Genomic DNA, 27,214 nt, shown 5'->3' on the forward strand with positions numbered 1-27,214 from the left:
TTAAAATCTTGTGCCTGAAATTTTACTTTCCTTAATCCTGATGTAGACATGCATGTTTACATTTATATAAAATATTTGCTGTGTAGTTCCCTCCCTTTCAAGGTGAATATATTTAAATAAAAATGAAGGTCAGCAATATAAAAAAAAAAACAATAATGATCATAACATCAAAAAATCACAGCTGGAAATAAAATCACTAAGGAAGAAAAGATTCAGTTCAAAGTCACTGCACTAATTATCATTGTAAACAGTTTATGCCTTCATGCCCCATTCAGCAATCCTGGTAAGTTTTAATGTCTGACTGTATTTCTCTCTTGGGAATCCCACCCATGGTGCCAACTACCCTTAGTTCATAGTCTTATGACCTAGTCTTGCTTTCTACACCAGATATGTAAGTATAACTGGCCCATATTTTTTAAACGGATTTTGATATGAGTAATAAGCCTGTCTAGCTCCTGACCCTTGAGTATTTTCCTATTAAGAACAATTTCCTCTTCAGAAAAAGAAAAAAAAAATAAAACTTCTGAGATCCTACCTTGTGCTGGAGTTTTTAAATGAGTAAAATTGACCTCAGCCATGATTTTATTTATTCTAACTCTACGGGGAGAACAGATATTTACAATTCTCATAAACAGTTAAATGGCTCTATGTGTGTGAACTCTACAAAGGGTGAGACAGGTGCCTTTGCAAAATTGTCATGGGGCTGGTGACCTAGTTTGCACAGCAACAAATGGTGGGCGCCTTGTGGAATGACCCCTGAAAAAAATCAGGCACTTCCTGAGACTGCGTGATGAAAAAATATACAGAATGACGATAAGCAGAGCACAGAAGTTTTGAGGATTCCCATCGTGGTAACAAGTACAAAGGGCCAGCAGCTGAAAAGCACCTGGTGCCCTCAGAGATGGTTTGTGTGGCACAATCCAGAGCCGATAAACTCCTGCACACTGAAACGCTGTCATAAACATCAGGGTGAGTGAGGTGTGGTGATTTTTGCCGATACGAGCTTCACTCTCTGCATTTGAATACCCAAGGAACCCTTGTAAGCCTCACTGCTAAAACTTTACTTTATCAACTGAGCTGGACATGAAAATATAATTTAAAGAACATAATATTTTGGAACCCAGAGTTCTAGACTTGATTGGAAATCCTTAAAAATTAGGCAGAACACCTGGAAAAGAACTATGGTGAAGAGTTTAAAGAAAGTATGCAGCTTTACCTTTATAAAAGAAAGATGAGGCACAAGACAGGGTGCCTATAACTCCAGAACCCAAGAGGGATATGCTCTAACTATGATGGGAAACCTGGCAACAACAACCAAGAAAAAAAAAAAAAGAGGAAGAAGAGAGTGGAAAAGGCTGAGATAAATGAGGAGGAGAGGAGGAGAAAGGAGGGAAATACCAAAAGGGAGGGGAGAAGGAGAAAGGGAGAAAAGACAAAGGACTGGGGAAGAAAAGAGCAAAAGGAGGAGGAGAGGAGGAGAAAGGAAGGTAAAAGGAGGAGAAGGGAAGGACAGAGAAGAATGAATGCAGGAGAAGAGGATGGGGAGGAACTAGGATGCAGAGAAGAAACATCCTAGCTCCAGCCTGATTTCAAGGGGTATGGTGTCTTCAGCAGAAGCATCTCACCAGCTAGTTCCACAAGGCATGGAAAGAACCTCTGTTTGGGAGCCGCTGAGGTCTCCCTGAACAGAAGCAGGCTTCCCACACCTGCCAGTGGGACCACTGATCAGTATACAATGGCTTCTAAGAGCTGCACTATCCAGCCACATAGCGTACAGCCTTTCTCTCTTTTGTTTTTACAACTTAAATTTTCTAATTGGCTTTCAGAGTAATAGACTTCCTTGTGGCTTTTTCATGCACCTGTCCTTTTGCTGATGCACCCTCCTTATCTTCTGGTCCCTCATGTGCCATCATCCTCATCCTCATTTGAACCTTTCCATCACCAATTCTCTGTGTCTCTCTGTCTGTCTCTTTCTCTGTCTCTCTGAGTTGCTTTCAGTTTGGATTCAAGGTCCAATCCACAAGACAAGGAAATGCTTACTACTGTAAACCCCATAAAAAAACCCATAGCTAGGGAAATCTAATTCTTAGTGGTAAATTTATGACTTTAGTTAAAGTGGCATGGCACCAAACGGCCTTTTAAGTGTTTATGCTTTTACTCGTGCACTTAGCTTTAATCAGAGAAGCTTCACTTTGGGGTGAACGGCAGAATGGAAAAACCCATAGCTGTTCAAGGTGCTGATTATATGTGATGGCTGAACACTGAGCCCTAAACAGGATGTTTATATGACTGCCTCTAAGGCTCAGAGAACATCATGGAAGAGGGGCCTGCGAGAATGAATGGATTGGAAGATAGGGAAAAGGACTGTGGGGAGATTCTGTGTTCCGAGCATGACACAGCCACTGCAAAAATGATCTCCAAAGCAGCTAGCCCTGCACAACACTGGGCTGTGGACATCAAATCATGGATTGAAGAGAGGGGATCACTGGTCCCTATGCCTCCCTGCTGAGCTACTGGCCAGTGATGGATTCTGAGAAAGAAACATTCATTGTCTTCAGTTGTGTTCACAATCAATGAGCCTAACTGAGAGTTTCAAACCATTGCCACAGAGACTATTCTGGTTAAAAAAAAAAATCAGTGGTTTGAAAAGAGAGAGAGAGATGATTAGAGACTTTGGGGATAGAGTAGGAGGGACATAAGAGAGAGTAGAGGTGGGGTAAAATATATTTAAACAAATATTTATGTTAGTCTTGTGTTTTGGCAAAGTTTTTTACATATATGGTGATGGCCTGATCTGCCTCAGCTCCATTGGGAACAGAAGGAGTAGTTAAGATTTTAAACAGCAGTGAAAACATAGATTCAGTGTGAAGTATTTCTTGACATCAACATGTAGAATCGTTTTAGGGCTGTTAGAACAGGAGACATAGCTGGCTCCTGAAGGTGTTGCTAAAGTGGTGCATTTTCTTATTTTGGAGCTATTTTTCCTGGAAGAATGGTCTGCTCTAGAATTTCTTCATAATGTGGTGGTGCCCTAAGAAGTCTAGTCTGGAAACAATGAAATTGAAACAACAGTGTCATCTAGTGGATACAACAGAAATAGCATTCAATATGACAATCATTATTGAACAAATAAAACCCTATGCACTTAAAAATTTAATTTTTATGTAAGAAGTGGGAAATAGTAAGAGCTGGAGGGGACGGGAACTCCACAAGGAGAGCAATAGAACAAGATAATTTGAACACAGGGAACTTCCCAGAAAATCATACTCCAACCAAGGACTATTCGTGGAGATGACCTGGAACCCCTGCACAGGTGTAGCCCATGGCAGTTCAGTGTCCAAGTAGGTTACATAGTAATGGGAAGAGGGACTGCCTCTGACATAATCTGATTGGCCTGCTCGTTGATCACTTCCCCCTGAGGGGGGAGCAGCTTTACCAGGCCACAGTAGAGGACAATGCAGCCACTTTTGATGAGAACTGATAGACTAAGATCAGAAAGGAGAGGAGAACCTCCCCTATCAGTGGACTTGGGGAGTGGCATGCATGCAGAAAGGGGAGGGAGGGTGGGATCGGGAGGGGAGGAGGGAGGGGCTTATGGGGGGATACAAAATGAATAAAGTGTAATTAATAAAAAATTTAAAAAAAGACTACATAAAAAAAATTTAATTTTTACAAAGATGCAACTTGTCTCAAAATTGCATCATGCAATTCACCACATGTGATGAAAACACAAGTTCAAAACCCTCAGGGGGGAGGGAATACAGGTTATAACATAGTCTGATGGCCACAGTTAAAACCAACAGAATTAGAATGTTTGTATTAAATTCTTAACAGAATTGGAATGGTTTTTTAAATTAAATTCTTAACAGAATTAGAATGTTTTAATTAAATGCTTAACATTCACATTCTTATTGTATAGGTTCTGTTTTCTAGCTCTGATGCCAAGTAGAAATCTCTGTTGCTAAGAAAACATGTGACTACTGATTAGTTACCAGAAAATTAAAACATTAACAAGACATAAGACTGTCTTCTACTCCTTTGTTGACTAGGTGAGCTTCTCAGCCTCACAGAAAGCATCTCATACAGGCCTCTCGCACAATAGATTCAAACTGCAGCTCAATCCAAATATTGAGCAGTTTCTGAACTGATAATCACTGTCCCCTGCTGGTAACAATTACTTAAAACAGACAGGGTTCTCATGAGACCTGAATGTGAAAACACATATGACTTACATGTAGAAACTACATATGACAATTGTCTTAGTTAAGCTTTTTTTATTGCTGCAATGAAACACTATGATCAAAAAGCAAGTTGGGACTTGATAAGGGGCAGGGAGGGGATGAGGGAGGGGGCTATGGCTGGGATACAGATTAAATAACCTGTGATTAATATAAAAATTAAAAAATAAATAAATAAATAAATAAGTAAATAAATAAATAAATAAATAAATAAATGTTAAAAAAAAAAAAAGAAAAGGTAGCACAGACCCCCAAAGGCGGGGGGGAAAAAAGCAAGCTGGGGAGAAAGGGGTTTTATTGACTTAGACTTCCACTCCCACTTTGCTGTTTGTAGGCTTAAAATTTTCAACAAACCTACTTTATTTAGGATTCACAAATGCTTCTGCCTCCATTCCAACCCACTGACCAGAGGTAGGGGAGAAAGAAGGTTATTAGGAAAAGGGGGTTGTAGACCTTTTAAGAAGTAGTTCCTTGGGGTGAGTCCACTCTTCGTTGTCTGGACACCAGCAGTTCAGTCCAAATGCCAACAGCAAACAACAACAGGAATCAGCGTGATTCCGCAGATCAAGACAAGCCAGAGACAGCTGGAAGACTCAGTCGGATTGCCCTGAGAAGTTCCCTAGAACGTTTCTCTCTGCAAAGTGGAGCATGAAGACCAACGTTATCAATGTCAATCCAAAAGATGTTGTTTCACTGTCTTTGGGCGTCTCTATATCTTCTTTCCTCAAAGTTCACCCACAGATGTTTTCAGCTTGCCAAAGTCATGCCCCTAGCACGAGACAGTTCGCAGCAAAAAATCACGTGCCCTCTCACAAAACAGCTTCCAGAAAAACATCGAATGACACAACTGAGTCTTCAAAGAAACCTTCAAAGAAACTTCAAAGTCTGAAATTTCCACTTCAGCTGTTCATCACCAAAGGAAGTCAAACAGTGCGGGAACCTGGAGATAGGGGCTGATGCAGAGGCCATGGAGGGGTGCTGCTTATTGGCTTGCTTCCCATGGCTTGCTCAGCCTAATTTCTTATAGAACTCAGAATCACCTGGCCAGGGATGGCACCACCCACAATAGGCTGGACCTGCCTCCATCAGTCACTAATTAAGAAAATGCCTTACTGTGGGGTTTTATGAGGCATTTCCTCAACAGAGGCTCCCTCAGAGCTGATGACTCTAGCTTGTGTCAGGTTGACACAGAGCTAGCGGGTACACCAATTATGGGTGGATTGCCTTTCAGCTCTTCTTCTTTGCTGTAATGAAGTAGGATCTTACACTTCTTGTTTGTAGCTTGGATGGTGATGTAATCTAGGCATTTCAGGTAGAGAATACGGAAGGACCCAGAAGGGGGAAGTTGTGCCTCCTGTCTCCATGGTAGTCCTGTCTGGGCAGGCTCCTGCATCTGCTCCCTCCTCTAGAGCTGCCACAATGCACACAACTTCCCATGAACCTGGCTCTTGAGGTGCTCACTGGCTGGTACAGAATGATATGGCCCATTTATGGATTTCCTCCATGCTCCACAGATATCTTCCTGTAAAGTTCCCTTGCCCTGGCATCTGCTCATATGTGGCTTCCAAGGGACCTTTGGGGGAGGTTTCATACTTCTAGGACTCTCTGTAAAGATCTGCAGCCATCCCTCTCTGCCTTATGAGGGAAAGAAAAGGAATGGGAGCATGCCTTTTCCAGGTTTGTCTTCCATTGGTTTTTTTTTTTTTTCACCCTTACTGCCCGTACTCTGCACCAGCTGTTTCGTAGTCTTTATTTAAAGTTCTTTTTTCTTCTCACTCTCCAATCCCCATTAATTCCCATTATAGCTGAGAAATCACTGTACCAACTCTTCCCTGTCCAAATCACCCTATGTCTCCTTATTAGGTCATAGGTACAACACGAAGACAATGGTAGCTCAGGGCAGATGGAAGTTTTGTGGGCTCTAAATTTCACATAATTCAATATCTGCCTTCGAAAAGAATGCTGTGAAATATTGATAGAGAAACTTGGAAGGATCTCATGCAAATGAGGGACCCTGAAACAATGACAACACAGAAAATCCTTCCCCAACCATGGTATTGTTTTTATCATAAAAACTGCATGAGGCTCATGGGTCATCCGTAGGCTCTTGGGATTTGGAGAGTGAAGCTAGTCTCCACAGGTGAAGAATGTTTTCAAGAGTTGCTGAGGCAGCAATTTTCAACCTACAGGTCTCAACCCCAGATATCCTGGATACCAAATATTTACACTACAATTCATAAAAGTAGAAAAATATAGTTATGAAGTAGCAACAAAATACTTTTATGGTTGAGGATCACCGAAACATGAAGAACTATATTCAAGGGTTACAGCACTGAGAAGGTTGAGAACCACCATGCTGGGGGAATATTAAAACCTGGCTAATAGGCTCCGTTCCATGCCTGTTGTCTGTTTTCTCCTTCCACATCCCCTCTCACACTTTGCCCCCCACCCCACCCCATGGGTCCTTTTCAGTCCTTTCCTCCTGTCTACCAGCCAAAGCCAGTGGACACAACATTTTTTATTTTTTTACTTATGTACAAATAAGACTTTCAGGACATCTTACCATTTGCTTCTGCAAACAGAAATGTCAGCATGGAGCTGTGTCTCTCTTGCCTAGTTAAATGTTCAAACCATTCAGTAAAAGCTAAAGTAAATAGAATTAAATGATACAAATTTTGGAAATTAGCCAGTATCCTTCAAACCACGTTTAATGAGTAATTACCCCTCCTATTCAAAGCTGCAATGATGAAATTATTAATATGAAGTATCTCCCATGTTGGGTTCCATAGACACCAGTCTAGACTGAAAGCTGCATGTTGATCTAAAAAAAGCACTGAAAATCAGAAAAATAAAATGGCTGCAGCTTTGCATTGAAGGGAAAAACGTAGGGGAACCAAACATCCATAAAGTGTTTTGAAATGGATGTCATCTAAATTGTATTAGCACTGAAGTTATATCCACAGTGAGTGCGTTTCCATCTTTTAATCTTCCCATAAAAAAGAAACCCATTTACTGGAAGATCTATTTTAAATTGTTCTGTGGAAGGCAGAAAAGCCACCATTTTTAAAAAAAATATTATTTCTGCCTTAGTTTCATTTCCTGTTGTTGTGATTAAATGTCTTGACAAAAACAAATTGAGGGCAATGGGTTTATTTAGCTCACAGTGACAGGCTCCAGCGTTTTCCATGAAGTTGAAGCACTGGGAACTTGAGGTACCTGATCACATCTAACCCAAAGTTAAGGGTAAAGAGCAATGCATGCTTAGTGCTCAGATGGCTTGCTCTAAGGTCATACAGTCCAGGACCCCAAATCTGAGAAATGACGCCACCCACCATGGATGAGTTTTTCATCAATTAACATAACTTTAAGGATCCCTCAAAGATATTCTCAGAGGCCCTTCTCCTGGGTGATTCTAGGTTGTCTCAAGTTGATGACTAAAACTAACCCTTTCTTTTGGTCTCCTTTTGGAGCTCCTGTCCCCTCCAGGTCTTTCTATCTCCCTCTTCTTTCATAAGATTCTCTGCACTCTGCCCGAAGCTTGGCTATGAGCCTCAGCCTCTGCTTCAATATCTCGATCAATAGAGTCTTTCAGAGGCCGTCTGTAGTAGGCTCCTGTCCTGTTCTCTGTCTTCTGCTTCTAATGTCTACCGCATTTGCCCTTCTGAATGAGGATTGAGCATCTTCCCTGGGGTCTTCCTTGTTGATTAGCTTCTTTAGGAGTATAGATTTTAATATGTTTATCCTATATTATATGGCTAATAACCACTTATTAGTGAGTATATACCCTGTGTCAATTTCTGCTTCTGGGATATCTCACTTAAGATGATCTTTTCTAGTTCCCACCATATGCCAAAAAAGATGGGCTCTGGGGGCCCTGCAGAGACTGATACCTCAACCAAGGACCATGCATGGAAAAGACCTAAAACCCCTGCTCAGATGTAGCCCATAGACTCAGTCTCCAAGTGGGGTCCCTAGTAAAGAAAGCAGGGACTGTCTCTGGCATGAACTCAGTGGCAGGCTCTCTGATTACTCCCCCTAGGAGGAGAGGATGCAGCCTTGCCAGGGAACAGAGGAAGACAATGAAGCCAGTCCTGAGACCTGATAGGCTAGGGTTAGATAGAAGGGCAGGAGGAAATCCCCTATCAGTGAACTAGGAGAGGGACATAGAAGAAGGAGGTAGGGAGGGATTGGGAGGAGATGTGGGAGGATACACAGGCCTGATACAAAGTGAATAAGTTGTAATAAATAATAAATAAAATTTTAAAACTAACCCTCTCAACTCCTTTATGAAATGCTCCACACCATTGATATTTCTTCCATGCCTTCACCAAGTCATCCAACCAACCAGGCCATAGAGAACAGTAACAATCAGCATTCTCATCTCAGGAAACTCTCATTCTAATCTGTTGCCCCTTCTTTTCTGCACATTTCTCCTTGAAGCAAAACAAATCTTACTTTCTATCATACATCTTCAAGGCCCCTAGATGCTTTTTACTGAACTTTGATGTCATTATGTAAGCTTCTTTCAATATATGTAAGCATTGAAATTATGGCAGATAAAGTTGATCTATGGTCCCTCTTGGATGGATAGATGGACGATGGGTGGATGGATGGATCAATGGATGGATCGATGGCTGGATTAATTGATTTAAATCACATCCACATTTCTACTTCTCTCTCATCCCATTACACTTAAATACTGTGGCTCTGCTTCCTTTCCTATAACGATCATCTTCTTAGTCAGAACCATAGTGTAAGACCAGAGAAGAAAATGAGGCATTAGGCTGAAGGACTTGAGGCTCTTTCATCTCCAATACCTGCCCAGAGTGGAATGCCATGAGTGCTTCAGGATACAATGGCACTTGGTTTATTATATTGGGGAGAATCCATGCAGGGATTTCCTTAGCATTTACTGCAACTGTATTAAGACAGAAATTGTTATTTCCCTTATTCTTTGTGCTGAGAGTACAAGGGAAAAAATACATCATCATATGCTGATTTACTTGATATGTCACTTTGTTTTCTCATCTATAAAAACAGGTAACATTGTTTTAGTCCATAGAGATTTTGTGATAAATAAATGAGGGAATGAATATAAAATAGCATTGCTGTAATAAGTTATCCATACATAATAGTTCTGATTGCTACTTTTTATTATTATTATTACAGAAGCCTTTCCTTTACACTCATAGAACAATTAAAAAGGATGATCCATGCCATTTTCAAGAAGTCAGATTGTCAAAGCACAAAGGCTGATGGTGATATGTTCTTGCTTACTCTTATCTGTAGTCATAGGTGAGAATTGTCATATTTTGCTTTCTTAATTCTAATTTATGGATCTAGTCATTTGCAAGCTGTAGCTCCAAAGACCCACAATAGTAGTAGGGGCAGCTCTATTGAGAGATAGGAAAAACTAGACATATCCTATGAGCAGCTGCATTTAACAAAGCAGCCTTTATAGTAACTGAATCTCTCCTCTTCTTTTCTTACCTTTAGATGAATAGATTTCCCAATTTTTGTGTGCATGTGATTGCTAATGTTAGCTAAGACAGAACCATGTGTGTAAGGGGACTGTAGTTTTGGGTAAAAGGGGGTCTTATCATCATACTTTCAGCCTTTGAAGCCTTATACTTTGAAGCCTATGTGACTATCGAGGGGCAAACCATACACACTTTTATTATCTCACTTGCATTCTCTCTCTGGATTCATGACCTTCTCTCATACCTACATATACACATTGTGCTGATTTGGTTTTTGTCAAGTGACAAAAGCTGGAGTAATCTTGGAAGAAAAAAAAACTCAACTGAAGAATTAGCCTGATCAGAATGTGCTGTAGGCAAATCTATGGGGTATTTTTATAAACTAATGATTGATGTGGGAGGACTTAGCCCACTGTAGGTTGTGGGCAAGGTAGTCTGCATTGCATCAAAAAACAAACTGAGAAAGTCATGAAGAACAAGCCAGTGAACAACGTTCCTCCATGGCCTCTACTTCAGTTCCTGCCTCCAGGTTCCTGCATTGCATTCCTGTTTTGACTTACCTTCAGGATGAACTTTAAGCTGTAAGATGAAATAAACCCTTACCTCCCCAAGTTGCACTGGTCATGGTGTTTACCCCAGCAAGAAAAAGCAAACTAGGATGTACACACATATATAAAAAACAAAACCTACAATATTTGTCTAGGTCACCTCACTTAGTATAATAATTTCCAATTTCATCAATTTCCCTGCAAATGTTGTGATTTTATTTTACCTTATGGGTAAGCAAAACTCCACTGTGCGTATGTACCACATTTTCATTATCCATCCATCCATGGAGAGCGACTTGGGCTCATTCCATTTCCTAGCCATTGTGAGTAATAAGCTGTGTGGTATGTCTGCAATAAGAATCTTTTGGATAAATGAACAGGGGAGATATAGCTGCATCTTGTGGTGGATCTGTTTTTTGTTTTTGTTTGTTTGTATTGCTTCGCTTTTGAGAAACTTCCATGTTGAGCCAATGGTTACAGGGCTAGTTTACATTTTCACCATCAATAAGTGAATAAGTATCTTTTTCTAGATCCTCATTTTCAACAATTGCTACTCTGATTGAGGTAAGAATCAAAGAGGGGTTTTTTTTGTTGTTGTTGTTGTTTGTTGTTTTTTGTTTGTTTGTTTGTTTGTTTTTTGAGTTTCCCAGTGGCTGAGATGCTAAGCATTTAAAAATAGTATTTATTGGTCATTTGCTATCACTACATTTTAAAGGGGAAAAAAAGCAGTTTGTCAAAACTTATTTATCAGGCCCAATGGGATGAGTTAGCCAGTAAGAATGCATGCCACCAAGTTTGATAAGCTGAGTTCAATCTCTGTAACCCATAGAGTGGAAGAAGATCTAACTCCTGCAAGTTGTCCTGTGACCTCCTAAGTAGGCCATGGCACATGTATGCACTGAGCCACACAAACACACACACCGAAAGTAAATACAATAAAAACGAGTTTTTAAAGAATGGCTTATCAGTATAGCTTTAGAACATGAAATGAGAAAAATATTGTCTTGATTCTTTAAATATGTGGGAAGTCTATCCAGAAGTGAACAGGTAATTGTACATTTAGCCTTGGGAAAGATGAAAGAAAAACCAAATATATCAATGTAGTTTACCTCTCTTACTGGTACCTCTCTCTCCATTTTGCCTTGTGATTTTAATTGTAAGTACAAGTGAAGTCCAAGTGAAGGCTGTAATTGCGTACAATATAATAGACTTAAGCAGTGAATGCCACTTCCCCCCTTCCCTCTCCCATGAGTACCCAATTTACTGTGGAAAGGCTAAATGAGGGTTCAGAGAGGGCTTAGGCTGAGGAAGTATTTGCTAGACAAAATAAAACACAAATATAAAAAGAAAAACGAGTACATCTGAGCTGCTGAGAGTCAGCATAGAAAATGTTCTCATTTCCTTTTGAAAGGTCCTATTTCAGAGAGATCCTTCAGCATAAGAGCAAAAGATGCATTTTAATGGCAGTAATTATTTCTGAATAACATCATGTTCTATTGAGATTAACAACTGTGCGTTTGCAAATTAACTCAATTTGGGAAGAGAAACAATGTCAGGCCACATAAGGATTCTACTTTGCAAGAGATAAACATGAATCTCAGCAGCATTTAAATAGCTTGTAGAAAGAGAAAACCCTCCTCTTGTGTCTGCAAAGCGCCATTATTACTGTGAAAACTAATTTGCCCACACTAGTCGTACACATCCTAAAGTCCTTCCATTTAACAATAAGTCACCCTAAAGCTTCACTTCCCCTGGTGCATTTGCTCCAGTTTCGGACCTTGAAGGCTCAACAATTTGATTTTGTAGAGCACAAACCTACAGATTCATTCTTCACGAGCAGACTCACAAAACCAAAGTTTCTTAAGACAGATGTTTTTGTACACCCACTATCATAGCATCATTAATCACAATAACTAAAGAAGATAAAAGAAAAAAAAAAAAACAAGTATCCAAATACAGAGAAACTGAAGAAGCAAAATATGGTAGATGTGTTTACTACAGGATCCCAGTCTTTAAAAGAAAGGAAATTCTGGGACCAAGGAGAAGACCCAATGAGTGAAGTGTTTGGTGCAAAAGCTCGAGGAAACAAATGCGGATCCCCGAACCTGTGAAAGCTGCACGCGTAAGTGTGCGCCTGTAAGCCTAGCACTCCCTACCTACGGCAGGACAGGAAGCAGGGACAGGGACAGTAGAATCCCCCTAAAAACTGACAGGCCAACTGGCGAGATGTACACAGCAAAGACTAAGAGATCCTGTCCCAAACAAGGCAGACGATAAAGACCAACACTCAGGGTTGCCCTTGGACCTCCACACACATGCCACGGAACATTCACAGCACCATTCACACCCGTACATACACCCAGCGCGCATGCACACGAAGGAAAGAGGAAATTCTGACACATGTCACAACCTAGACGGCTGTTAAGAAGGGCCAGCGCAGAGCGGGAACATTTTAATGGAAGCAGTTGATGGAGGAGAAGAATGGACACAGACGGAGAATGGTTACACAACAGTGGATGCAGTCAGTGCCATTGAACCTTATGCTTTCAAAGTTAAGGTATGAAAGTTTGCATTGCATATATTCATTCCACCATAACTTTTAAGAGCAGGACTTCCTGTTTCTTTTTTTAATGCATTTCTAAGAACACATTTGTCACAGGGACTTGGATATTTGCGTTGCATACATAGCTTTATATTTCTCTGTGACAAAAAAGCAAAGCTGAGCTGTAAATGAAAAGATGGCCATGGAGCACAGACCTTAAATAAAGGGAGAGCAATGAGGTGGGTGTCTAGGGCACCAGTCCAACACAGATGGCACAGTGGTCTCATAATGGAGACAGACTTGTCCCAGAAGGGCCAGACCACATGGGTTATAGAGACCAGAACTCTCTCAGTATTCACATTCACAATACGGACATTGCCAAGGGTCTTGGCAAAGGTTCCCTCTAGTTTTATCTGCCAAAAACCTTCCTTCCTTTCTTTCTTCTAAGACTAACCAATTCTTATTGGATTAACCTAATCGTTTTCTAGATATGCAAATATATTCAATTATATCATAGTAAAGCATTCAGGTCCAGAGGGTATGCTGGCTAGAGAAACCTCACAGATGAAATCAAAGCATGTTGATGTCACTTCAAAAAAACAAACAAACAAACAAAAAAAAAACCCCACTGCCCTTACTTTCAAAGTTTCAGAAATACTTCACAGTAGCCCCAGGTATTAACCATTATAGCCCCTCCTTGTGTGGTAGTTAAGTAACATTTGGTTCAGCGTTTTCTGCAAATTGTATTATTTGTAACTGAGAATGTTAACGCTGCTCTGTACCAAGGATTCACTAATTGTGGCTTTCTAAGAATGATGGAGCAGTCTGAAGCAGAAGGCATGGAGAAAGGGACACTAGAGAAAGAGAACAGAAAGGAAGATGTACAGGAAGAAAAAGAAGACAGTAACGGTGCGTGCGTGGTTAGGTTATTTATAAACACATTAGAACGTATTATCAAATGCCAGGGTGCCACCTAAATTTTCCCAAATGTGCGCCATTTGATAGGCTAAAGCTGAGTGCATTCCTATCATGGAGGAGAAAACAATCTCTACAGAGTTGGTGGGGAGGGTTGTCTGTTTTGTTTCTTTATTTTTGTGGGGAAGGGACGATGGCCAATCTGTGCAGAAAAAGCCAGCAGTATTCAGTGGCTACCTGCATTAAACGTGCAGTTCTAATCTGATTTTTCAATTCCACTGTCCTAAATCTGCCAGTCACTAATTTTTTCAAGTTGGGTTTTTGTTGCACTTTCCTACTCTCTAGTTCCTGTTCAAATGCTCCTGTGGGTTACAACAATCCTGTCTCTTCCCAGATTAGTGGCCGTTCCTGTTTCTAACTGCCCTGGAGGTAGAACTAAGCCTTTCAAAGTCTAGGGGGCCTTCACGTGAGTCCTGTTCTTGCCAATGGAGGCCCAGCTCTGACTACAGCCCTGGAGGACTGCACTCATTTGGCTGAGGTCTTCATCTGTTGCCCTATACTACCCCGGACACTTTAGCTAGGACTTACAGACTCCCAAGCTGCTCTTCCTCAGGATGCTTGTCACACACTCCTGGAGCTGCCCAACCCCTTCTGTCCCAGATGAACTCAGTGACTCCTAGTGTGTATTTCTTTGCATGCTACAAATGACCTGTCTTGTTTTCTAATTATCCCCTTCCTCCTACCTAGAGCTCTCTGAGGACAAAGGCTCTGAGTTCTCTCCCATGGAATCAGCTTAGAAGTGGCTGAGAAGACCTACTTTCCGAGCGAATGAACAGCAGTGGTGAAAGCAGTATTCACATCTAACCTTCTGACCCAACATCCACTGCTTTTCCTCTTCATGTCACACTCAGGGCAAAAAAGTTTATGCTGTGAAGTGATACATTTCTTATGCCTAGCCAATCACTGTAAGGAAAAAATATACTAACAAAACTGGTAAGTTAGTGTAGATGTTAGAAGACTCTACCAATAAGACCACCTTGGGGCTGGGGAGTGGTTAAGAGCACTTGCAGCTCATGCAGAGAACCAGGGTTCTCTGGTTCCCATATCAGGCAGCTTATAACTTCAGCTCCAAGACATTGAATGCCCTCTTCTGGCACTGCATTCATGCGGTCACATACTGACCATTGGGCCTGTACACACACACACACACACACACACACACACACACACACAGAAATAAATATGCAAACAAACAAATAAATAATAAATTGTGTCATCCTTCTCCAACTTTTTATTATATGCAATGAAAGGATACCTGATTGGTAATGTCAGCAATAAGCTTTAGAATCCTTTTAGTAGATCACAAGCACACTTAAGGATAACTTAAAAGAAATATTATGTAGGAGTATACTCACATTGTATGTACCAGAAAGTGCCTAAACTCTTAATTATTTGGGAGAAACCCTAATGGAAAAATTCGGCAATTTTATATACTATTTTCATCTACAAGAGGACGTGAAAAATAAAAGAGGTAGATTGAAAATACAGTTCAATGATAGAGTACTGGCAGGTACGAGGGACGGCAGGATGGAGGGAGGAAAGAGAAAAGGGGAGTAAGCCTGACAGCTCAGTCTTCCTTTTTTTTTTTTTTTTTTTTTTTTTTTTTCAGTCACTAGCAAAGGCTTCATTATGAAAGAAGTTAAGAACTGGTAATAATACATTTCCATAACTGTCTTAAATTATCTTCGTTGTCCGGGATTCTTTTCATGAGACTGTTCAACATTTTCAACCAACCCACGTAGGTTTTGTTTTCAAGCCTCGAACGAAGTTTGCGGCCCACCCCCCACCCACCCCAAAAAAATAATAACAGCAAAGCTGGCGAAATGGCGGCAACACATTTATTGGAGATAAACTAGGCGTGGCATGAACCTGATGAAGATGTAAAATGACAAAGCAAAACTGGTCTAGCATTTCTTAAAATCACAAATGAGAAAGAAAAATCATTTTCACAAGAAAATACTGTATCAACCTTGTCTTAATCACTGAATACCATAACCCAGGCCATAGTGCTGACTCTGGGTGTCCAGAACATAGCTTATTTTTAAAGGAGAAATAGAAAGAAAATATTTCCCTCCAAAGAGCCCACAGCCACCACCTGGGTATCACACCCACAGGCAATTTCTATCATCAGTCAGTAATACTGAACTCTGCTTCGTCCTGGAGGAGAACAGAAGATACTACAAATGAAGAAACTTTCACAAGATCAAAGAAACAGATCAGCTAATGGCCCTCCACCGAATGAAGACTCAAGAACGAGCACTTCCTGGAGTCTATAAGCTACATCAACCCTCTTGGATATTAAGACTTTTTTGTTTTTGGAGAAAACCCCCTAGACCCAAGGACACTCTGATGCCCTGAGACCTGTGACATTCAAGTGGGGAACAGCCTAGATGCTTGGCATCTGTTTATCAATGTCTTCAGAAATCCTTACACCTTAACTCATGAGCACTATATAAAATTTCATCTTGTATATAATAAACTCTCTTTGAGGAAAATCACCCCCAATATACCCATCTGCAAAAAGACAAGGACTTCAAAAAGCAACAGCAGTAAACACTTTGGAAAGGTAAAAAATTCTGCATTAATGTTCAGAGGCACTATTGTAAAAATCATCTCTGCTTCAGGGACTGAACAGGTACTGGGAAAACTACTTTCCATCCATGCACCCAGCATGCATGAACATTCTCTAAAAAGCTATCTGTAGGTGGCAGAAGCCAGGAGTCTAAATACAGAATTGTAGGTTTTTAACTGGGTTGGACACATTTCCTTTCCCTTCCAGTATGCTTTACACAGTTTGTTCCTAAATATTTCACAGTTCTAAATTTTCACATGACAGGGGAAAATGATTAAGAATGTGTTCTGCTATTGAGCAATTTTTTTTTTTTAAAAAAAAGCAACTCAACATGGTATATCATCTTTGGAAAAGCAATCCTAATTTTATTTCCCTATTCTAGACTGAAGGTCACAAGAACTACATGGAAGGCTCCCATAATTTTGTGAGAAAATAGCCAACTAGTCACTTGGCAAGTACAGCACCAAGCAACTGACTGCCACTGTAGAAGTCACTTAAATAAGAAGGTGAAAGCAACTCTAGACAATGTATGAGCTTAATTGTGTTTTTGAGCCCCGATATTTTCAGTTTGAGTATCAATGCTGGTCTAATCTGCTAGAAAACTAGCAACATCCATCTTCATCTTGAGGTGGGTGGACTCTGGCTTTCTCCCTGTGTGCATCTAGAGCAAAGCCTAACCAGAATCAAGATACATGAAGACTCAACACACTGGATGTCACACAGCAGGCAGAGCCCCACCTTCCTAAGGGACTCACAGAGGCGAGATTGGCAGCCAGTCAAATCCGCTACATAGACACAGACCTAGAAAGCTACGGAAATGTGTCTGCCCACCACACTGAGTGAAACATGCTAGTCTTTGGTGGGGACTGGGGGGATACATTCATTGTTTTTCAAGTATATTTCAATATACAAAGATGTTCTAGATTCGTTTCACTAGAAAAACAAAAGGATTTCATGTGTGCCCAAGGGAAATCTCACTTGAACTTCCCTTTGGTTTGGTGTGGGTTTCATGAAGTTCTGACTGAAAAAGAAAAATTGCTCCAATTTGAAATAATGAATCTTTATGTCCACTTATATATATTTGTGTACATAGTTGGCAACAACCAGAAGAAAATACTGTCTGGATGTCTGTGATGGCTTAAGAGCAGCATAACGCTGAGGAAGGCTACATCACCTACTGGTGATCTCAGCACCAGCAGTAGCTGGCCCACAAGCTTTCTGGTCAACCTCAGACCAGACCACACGGGCCTCCTTCTGGGTATTATAAGGAAGGTCTCTGCTGAGGCCACATCTAAAACTATGGCTTATTTCCTGCCTTGGCTTTGTCGTTAGTGGGGTAAGTTAGTTCTCTCAGCAGCAATTCACACTTGGCCAGCGCATCTGCTGGTAGCAGCTTCCGGATTTGTTCCACTGTCTTTTGATAAGCCATTTTATCTTGTTCCAGGGTCCGCACTAAAGCCTTCATTTTGGTCTCTCTGGTCAAAAGAGTTTCTAAGTTGGATTCCAAGGCCTGGATTTTAGCATGAGCCACCTGTTTGTCAAGAAAAAAAAAAAATCCTCCATATTAGAAATCTGAGGGTGGTTCTTTATTATAGTAATAGCCGTGTCTTACTTTTGTTGCTAGATAATTATATCACATTAGTTAACAGACTATCATGAGATTAAACACTGACAAAAATGCATTCTTTTTTTCAAATATAGAAGTATTTTTGTATATATTTCAGGGTTGGTTTTTTTTTTTTTTGCTTGTTTATATGGTTTTTTAGAGTGTCTCAAAATCTAAGTTTTAGAAGCAGAAGATGTAGCTCAGTGATAGAGTACTTTTCTACCACTCAAAAGACCCTGGATTCAAACCCCAGAAACAGCTTAAATATATGATAATACACGTGTAAGTACATGTTTAACTTATAGGCATACATATGTGCACACACTACACTCACATGACTTATTTCCTCTCAGTAATGACAGCAGGAACCCTGTATCATCGCCCCACGATCACCGCTCACACCCACCTGTGTCCCTGTCTAGTCTGACCAAAGGCAGAACGAGGACACTCGAGTATTTTTTTTTTTTTTTGTCATGTGAGTTGGTTTTGGTCATAGTTTTGGTAGATGCTAATCTAAGCTGCATGGAGCTGACTCTGGCCAGGGACACCCTGCTGCATCGTCCATCATGGTCCATTGATGAGAAAAAGCTCGTATGTTCAAGAAGGAATCTGAGTGATTGGTGGTTCTGGCCAGTCTTACTTTTTTATTACAACCCCACCCCACCTCAGAAGATAGTTGGAGTTAGGAAAACGTCCTAATCCCTTCCGGAGCAGCACCTTCAACAACCTAAGGACCTTCCAGTAGGTTTGCTTCTCCAGATGTAGTTGGAACGCCATTGGTTTCTACTGATTGGTAAATTTGATGATAGCTACCTGGAACTGTCAACAAAAAGTCTGTAGCAAGTAAAGACCATCACCAATGGAAAACAGGTGCAAATGCCTTCCCCAACAAGGAAATCCAGTACAGCAGATATTTATGTGTGTGTGTTAATAAGTCACATTGGCTTAATGTTAAAGGAAAAAATATTATTTTTTACTCTTGTGTTTATTCTATTGACACATAACAGACATTCCATTTAGAGCATACCTCGCCCCACTTCCCACCCACAACTTCTCTGGACCTCCCAACCTCACATCCTCTTTATTTTTTAAGCAATTTTCTTATGACCCAAATCTGGGTAAGGCAATGTGAAGGCTCTCTGTCCCGTTGGGCAGCTCAATTTGAATCTATTTCCCTCCTAGCTGCTCTTCACAGAGGACTTCATAGAAAGAGAGTTTGGGGGCTCCCTAGGTTGGAGCGGGTGCGGCACTGAGAAGTGGGGCAGGAGTGTGGCTAAGCATAAAGGAGACATTGGGAAGTTCAGCTCTAACCCAGAGTTCATCCTCTCCGGAAGGATCAACTCCTGCTCGTATATGGCTTCGGTGTGGCTGTTTCCCCCCCCCCCCTCCCGGCACCTGTGCTGTTACACCTTGGGGTAAGTGATGACACATGGGTGTCATCTTTCCCAGACCGCTGAGGAGGTCCTCCTTCCCTAGTTCTCGTAAAATGGTTGTTCCCAAAGAGCAAAACTGGCCTTCTCCATCCCTGAGTTCCTCCCTCATCATGCCATCTCTCCCTCTATTGCATGTTCCCATCATGACACTATCTCCATGTGACATAGCCAAGGGCCTTTGCCAGAGTGAGCGACATGCTATGTCAGCCTTCGAGCTGTGAGTTAAGTCAACCTCTTCTCTCTAAGTGATCCAGCCTCAGGGACTCAGAGACCAATAGAGCTGCTAACTTCCTCTGTCTGACCACATCTTAGCAGGCAGAGCATGGATCCAAAGCTCCTATTTATACTCCTTCAAGCAATAAACTATTGCTTTGCAGATTGTTTACTGTATTTTTGTGTGTTTGTAAATTACTTTGGAATAAGGTAATTGTGAATTCCTGAGTGGCAAGACTATGTGTTATGCATTCACTTTCAGTTTACCCAGACACATCTCTTCCCCTTTCCATTTCTGTTTTACTCTAGATAAATATCATTATACCTAACCAGATTTTCACAAGTCGGCTCCTTTCCTTCTTACTCCACCCTAATCTGTCTTTGGTTTGTATTGTTCTTTCAAACTTGAGGCTTAAATCCTTTTGAGATGTTTCCTTCTGAAGCAGGACATATAAAACCGTGTTGTCAGACAACAAAGAAAATCTGTTGTACTCTGTTCTCCACCTGCTCCTCTCCCCAGCATGAGACCTGACCTGATACCAAGCTCACCTGCTCTGCTACAGCTTCTGACTGAAGCAACCTCCGGCTCCGAGTGACACAGAAGACCTCCTTGCTTACTGCTCAGCCCTCAGGGTCTAGCCCAAGCTCACATAACGACATCCCCGACTCCTCAGACTTAATTCTTCCTCCCCTGAAATTATCTGAATTATGTAGCATCCAGTAAGATGAACCGAAATTCTGCTTTGAATTGCTGTTCTACTATTTTGTGTGGTTTTTTTCTCTCCAAAGTGACACTTAAGCTCCTAAGAATATCTGTAGACCACCATATACATAAAACTAATAAGATACCCAGACCCTTGATCTTCAGTGATTCAGTCCCCATACTTGTCATAGTCATTCTGAGCAGTTCCATGCCTACAGGGCTGGACACACATCATTGTTACAATCTTTATTTCTGTACCTGGAGTTTCTCTAAAAGGTCCATGTTCTGTCTTTTCAGTTGGTTGTTGGCTCTCTCTAGCTTCTCCAGACATTCGTTATCCTCACAGGTATAGGAAGATTCCAGAAGCTCATCCTGCAGCACGTGATATTCTACCTCATAGGCATGTAACTGTTTGGAAATATCCATCTCAAAAACCTGTTGAAACACCATGGGGTTGGTTAGTCTGGCTTTCAGGATCTACTACACCAAGATACAAGCATCACATGCTGGTCAACCTCATGTTTATTTCCCAGCACTAGTGGGAACATTAAAACAAACCAAAAGAAGAAATAGGCCTGCCTATCCACACCAGAACAAATGAAACATAGATTCAACTTTCAACACAATAGCACACAGCATATTTTGATGCAACTGAAACATCCTGAAAATGAGACCAAGCCACAAGAATAAACTAATGTCCAAGGATATATTGCAACCAAGATGACTGTAATCTAGTAACTGTCTCCCAAAATGTAGAGTACCTCATCAACATTTGTTGTTGAGCAATGATTATCTGTGTCAGAGATAATTACTGCTGATTAGTAAGCAAAGGTAGATAGGAGTATATGCATTAATAGAGCAGAAAGATCTTAATAAATGACTTTATTCATTAGCTATTCCTTGGGAGCCTCTTTCAAGATCAGAAATAGATTGCATACTTAATCAATTCTAACACTAGCAGTAACCTGTGAGTCAGGAAATTCCCCTGTTAATTTCATTATTTTGGTTTTCTTTTTCAGGTTTTTATTAAAGGACATATTTGATTTCAAATCTCCAAAAGCATAATATTTAAGTGCTTGCTATTCACACAAGTTATTTCAGCCAGTAGTTCATGGTAGTGCATTCCTGCAAGGCCAGCACTTGGGAGACAGAGTGGGAGAAAAGCAAGTTCAAGGACAGTCTGGGTTCCACAGTGAGACCAGGATTCAAAACAAATCAGAAAAGTTATTTCCAAAGAATTGACAAATGATAAAATATAAACAAAAGCCATATGTGTAAACTGAAAGATTTTAATGATTAGAAACTCACTGAGAACTATTTACATAATAATCTACATATGAGTTATATTTTGTGGTGCTAAGAATCAAACGCGGGGCTTTGCACATGCTGGACAAATACACTGAGCTACATCACTGGGGTGGCCCTCAATTTTTGGTTACACACTCTCAGCCTCCCAAGTTGCTGGGATCTCAGGCCTGGTCTTCTTATGAATTCTGAAAGAATTAGTGACATTATGAAACCTAGTGAGACTCATTTTATTTTCTGGTCATCTTGACTCTTCAAGTTGTGATCTAGGTCTCAGCACTGGTTTATATGAAAAGGATTCCTGAAAAACCCACTACACCATATTTTCGGTGCACAGGCAGACAATATTACAATGTTGAAATTTCTTAATTGTCTCATTTCTAAATAAAATGTACCTGATAAAACAAAAGAAGACCTTAAAAAATAAATGTTGACAAACTGCATTTTTATGTAGAAACATTTAATACATGTAGAATCTTTTACATCATACCTGGGTAATAATTTTTTCCATTTCACTGGTATTCATATCAGGTAATGTGCTTTTGAGAAATTCAACAATATTTTCAAAGTTTTCACACTCCATTATAAGTGCCTCCTGGCTGCTCAGTAAGCTGAGAGCAACCTTAAATATAACTTCAGTTCCTTGAAGAAAAATAATATCTAGAACAAGAGATAACATTTTCATGATCAAAGTTGTGTATCTATTATTGCAAAGAGCACATTCTTTATTCTAAAAGCATTCTTTAAAATTATGGTAGTAGAACTAAAAAACACGTAAAAGAAAACTGGTCAAAACTAGTTTTCATTTTTAGAAACAAGTTTAATATGATTGAAACAAAGGAACAGAATTTTGCCTATTGTTACTTATTAAGGATGTCAGAAATGTTATGTGAACAAAGGGGATGTTATATGTCTGTCTATATATTGTTTATAGTTTGGATGGTAAGTTTATGGATTCTAGATAAAGTTCAAACACTTAATCAGCTAATATTTGGCGTTTTTTTTTTCATAACAGAATATAACAATACATCAATATAGTCAACTAGACTATTCAAATTCTCCTAATTAAAAAGTAATGAGCCAGTTAATATGTAATTAGATCTATATTGAAGTAGGAAATTAAAGAAAAAAAACTTTAGCATACACAAGACGTGGACAAGCTCAAGCCAGACCAAATCTCAACATGATAAATGGGGGCTGGGTACAAAGTCCCCACCTGGGGAGCTGCTGGCTTTTGATAGCCTCTACAAGAGGGAGAGTCAAGTTTATTTAAGTTTGTGCCCCCCTGAAGGTTGCCCAAGGGTTATCTGGAGAGCAAAAATTGACATGGTGAGTTTACAAAAAGAGAAACAGAGAGAATATAAAGTTGGATGAGCAGGGAGGTGGGGCTGAACCTGGGATGGGATTGGGGTGGGGGGAATGTGACCAAAACTTGTTGTATGAGATTCTAAAAATTTGACAAATACATATATAGATAGAGAGACATATATACATATCCTAAACCAGATGAGAGGCAAGAAAGCCATTCTAATTAGAAGGTGAGCTGGATTACAACACAAGCATGCAATCATTCTGAAACACCCACAAGTAGTTTTGTTTGAAAAATTCTCTCAACCTATGTGATTCTCTCATCAATAAAACAAAGCAACAGACTGAACAACTGCTCAGTAGGAAGCTATGGGTTCCGGTTGTGATCTCTAACAGGGAGCAGATGACTAGAGAAGGGACACTGATGTCATACACTCTGACATTAAGCCAATGGGAGTGGGGGTGGGGACATTACTCATCTTGGACACAAACACATCCGAAAGGATTTCTAGGAGAGCTACTACAAGAATCCAAGGAGCTAAAAAAAACAAAAACCAAACAAACAAAAGCACCCCACTGGACAGAAGTGGTGTATAGCCGATAAACAAGAGACAGCTAGCTCCGGCAGTGCAATGGGAAGTTACATTTCAGCTCAAACTTCGTCAGAAGACTGCATTATGCCTCCCGTTAAGAAGGTATCCACAATTCGGTGTATGGGTGCATAACACCCACACATGCTTGATATTCAAGTATCTCCTGACATTTTCTATTTGTTATCATCTCTGGGTTGTTTTTTTTTTTTTCTGAGTTTTATACTAATGCATCTTTAGGGGAAAAAACTACTTTAAAGACTTAAAATTGGAGAACATTTAAAATTTGACCAAAAAATAAAAAAAAAATACAAAGCTTCAAATCAGCCCCAAGTACATAAATACTGAGTTGTCTGACACGGCTTCTAGACAGATGCGCAGAACCCAGCAGGGGTCTGAGTGACTTTTCTCTTAGCCATGGTCTTAGGGCTATGACCCCTTCAATGGCATGTGAGCAACGAGACAGAACAAAAGCTACACGTTAACAATAGAAAGGCAGAAATGTCATTAAAATAGCACCCGTAACAGCACAGAAGTCATGTTCCTTTCTCTGTATTTTGAATCCAAATTGAAGGAGATGATGAAAGAGGAAAGAAAAAAAAAAACAGAAAGATAAAAATCTATAAAACTATACAGAGTCTGTCCCTAATCCAGATTTGAAAACTGTGTTTTCTAGCTTTTCCACACAGACAAATATAGGAAGCTCAAAGGAGCCCAATTCTTTTCCACTATCTTTGACTTTTACTTAGAACTTTCCTGGCCCTAAGGGAACTTCACTGACAATGACCTCAAGGAAATAAATAACACCGTCCCCCTTGCACACAGGCAGCTCTTACCAAACACTCTGGCTACGAATCCTAAGGGAAACTGAGAGGCAAAGAGTGTGAGGAACCAGGGCGCAGCATACAGACTGGGGCTGATCTCATTTTCCTCAAGATGATTGTAGAGTTCTCGGTGGTAGTCATGAAGGAGTCTGGAGAGCTGGTACATCTGGATCTGCAGTTCATAAAGAGGAGAAAAATAAAACGCGTAGTAATCTGCAAATCTGCATGTGTATAAAATATACTAACTTTAACACATTTGGTAAAATAACACATCTTTATTTTTACTCTTAACTTTAAAGATGCTGCTCAAATCCAAGTTCACTATATTTAGGACACGACTCATGTCAGTGTAAATTCAACTAAGTCTCAGGAGCAAGAGTTTCCACCATGTGTTTGATATGGTGTACATACACGGTAAAGAGCATCATTCCTCCTACAGAGAAGAATTCTTCGTCAAACTCCTAACATATTTCCAACATCACCTCCTGAAGGTGAACTTTTTCTTATAAAAAAAACATAAATTAATAAAAATGCATGCTAATAACCAATCACAGAACTTCAAGAACGGTTTACAAAGTAGACATGAAAAATGAAACAACTGAGGCATATCGGATCACAAAGCGCTGTACACAAACACTGCCCTTTGTCTGGGCCTAATCTACCACACAAATCTTGGAAACTAAGTTTCCACACAACGGTAAAAGGAAGGAATCAGGGCCAGACGTTATAAAATGAGCAGCCTGGCAGGAGGCAAACACAAAAAGAGGTTTTGTAGTGAGATTATTATCTCAGTAAGTAATGTCAGGAAAGAAATCATACATTCCCCTTAGGCCAGCTCCGGTTTAGAAACTAGACAGAGTGGGCGTTTATCAACAGAAGAACTGGTATTTTGTTAAGTTCAAAAGAAGTCTAATTAGCAAAGTAAAAAGAGAGACTGTTGATAAAGATGTTTTGCTCTTGTTCAGTTGTGACCATAATGAAGAAACAAGCATATGTGTATGTTCTAAAATTGGGGTTAGGGTTCCTTGCCTCCATTGATGTATATTGGGGCAGATAAAAAAAATTCAAGGTTCCTACAAAGGGAGTTTTAATAACAAAGCCCAATTTTCCAAAAATCCAAATCATCCTTCCACTCTGCAGTGCATGTAACATGGGAAAGCTGCAGATGGGAGAGATGTGAGAAGGATGGATGGTAGAAGAGAGAAAAAGGTCCACAGAAGACTTCAAAGAAAAGATAGAAGGCTTGGACATCCAACACAGAAATCAGCAGAGACAGAATGTAATGAGACGGACATATTGAAGCAAAGGAGACTTCAGTCCCTTGTCCACAGTTAAAAGTCACTGAAGGAAGAGCCTGTGGTGCCCACAAGAGAGAGTGAAGCAAGAAATCGGGCATCTTCTCAAGGAAGCCAAGCTTACTGGCGTAGGTACCAACAGGTACTGGTACCATCTTTGAAAATCTTAGGGATCAAACCTGGCTTCCTGCTCTGGACAATGAAGAGATGTTATGTTTCACTTTCTGAAGCCCGGAGTTCAGCACTCCTAAGATAACATCCCTAGTGTCACAGCTGGTAGAAAGGCTGCCAGGGAACATGTTACATTTGCATTTTCAAAATTAGAAAGAGTATTTTTAGTAATTATAACAATCTTTTTTTTTTAATTATCTTTGAGAATCTCAGGCATAGTACACGACATCATTTCAACCATCCGCTTGTCCTATTTCCCCCTCCAACTTGGACTCATAACCTCTTCTATAGTTATTATTGTTATGTTCACACACACATACACAACTCACTGAGTCCATTTAATGTTGCTCATATATACAATGTTTAGGGATTATCACTTGGGACTCAGATGTTCCCTGAATCATAATAATTATTAGTATATGAATCCAATTTACCTATGCCTATGTTGTGTCAAATTTTTATTACGAATCTTTAATGGAAAAAAAAACAGCATATTTTAACATATATAACTAAATCTTACTGCCTGTGGACCAAAATAAAAAAAAAAAAACTGTGGACCAAAATCAAATATAACTTCTACAACATTTAATTGTTAAATATACCTATATACAGTTGCCAAATAGGAATTGAACTGCTATAGTTCTAAAACTTGGTGAGCCCGCCCTAGAACATGCCTTCCTAAGCACATGGGTGGCTAGCAAATTCTCAGGTTCTCCCCTAAAGCAATGGCCAGCACACAGCCATGTATTTGTGCAAGTTCTAAGATGGGGTCAGGGGTGCGATTCAACTTCGTGAACTCTGCCCTGTGACTCAGAAATGGCTGGTACTGAGATTCCTAGTGAGAGCCTCCTGCACAGCAGACTCACCTGAAGTGACATCATATCCGGTCGGTACTGCTTGCGGAAGCCCAGGTCGTACATGAGGAACTTCAGCATTTCAAAGGCTTGCTCTTCACTCATGTGCAGAAGCAGGACTCCAGCCACAAAGCTGATCCCCTGACAGTAGCCCACCTCTTTGTCCAGCAAAGAGTAGGCTTTCAGCAGGTTAAAGAGTGACAGCTGCCCGGCCCCAAGCTGTACTGAAAAGTAAGGGTGAGTGGGAAATGTCCTTCCTGTGGAGGGAAAGAAGAACCTTGCTTAGAAATCCAAGAGCAAATCCAGTGCAGTGACCTCTAGGACAAACTAGCACTCTGCCAACATGGGAGTTGCTTGCAATGTTCATCTGGAAGACTCTTGTCCTTTCCTTCTCCCCCTTCCCTTCTCCCTCTCCCCACTTCTCTCCTTCCCTCTCACCTCACCGCCATGTATGTGCTGTGTGCCAGAGTATCATCTCTTTTCTGCACACATAATAAAGAGGCAACCATTTTATCCTAAGCAATAACACTGAACAGAAACTGGCCATCAGTGGCATA

At 40.4% G+C, this 27,214-nt stretch overlaps 1 protein-coding gene across 1 annotated transcript in view; it reads right to left on the reverse strand.

Annotated features, from left to right (window-relative positions):
• Positions 1-15,607: 15,607 nt before the first annotated feature.
• The window catches only part of Tbc1d4 (TBC1 domain family member 4), a 166,037-nt gene continuing 154,430 nt past the window's right edge, over positions 15,608-27,214 (reverse strand). The window contains exons 15-19 of the mRNA XM_055609877.1: positions 26,670-26,914; positions 24,350-24,509; positions 22,106-22,275; positions 20,569-20,745; positions 15,608-17,886 (exon numbers count right to left, since the gene is read on the reverse strand). Of these exons, the coding sequence (XP_055465852.1) occupies positions 17,653-17,886; positions 20,569-20,745; positions 22,106-22,275; positions 24,350-24,509; positions 26,670-26,914 (986 nt within the window). The 3' untranslated portion in view covers positions 15,608-17,652. The remainder of the gene's footprint in view (positions 17,887-20,568; positions 20,746-22,105; positions 22,276-24,349; positions 24,510-26,669; positions 26,915-27,214) is intronic.

Source organism: Psammomys obesus, unplaced genomic scaffold (assembly GCF_907164565.1).
Source record: "Psammomys obesus unplaced genomic scaffold, mPsaObe1.curated_primary_1811, whole genome shotgun sequence".
NCBI lineage: Eukaryota > Metazoa > Chordata > Mammalia > Rodentia > Muridae > Psammomys > Psammomys obesus.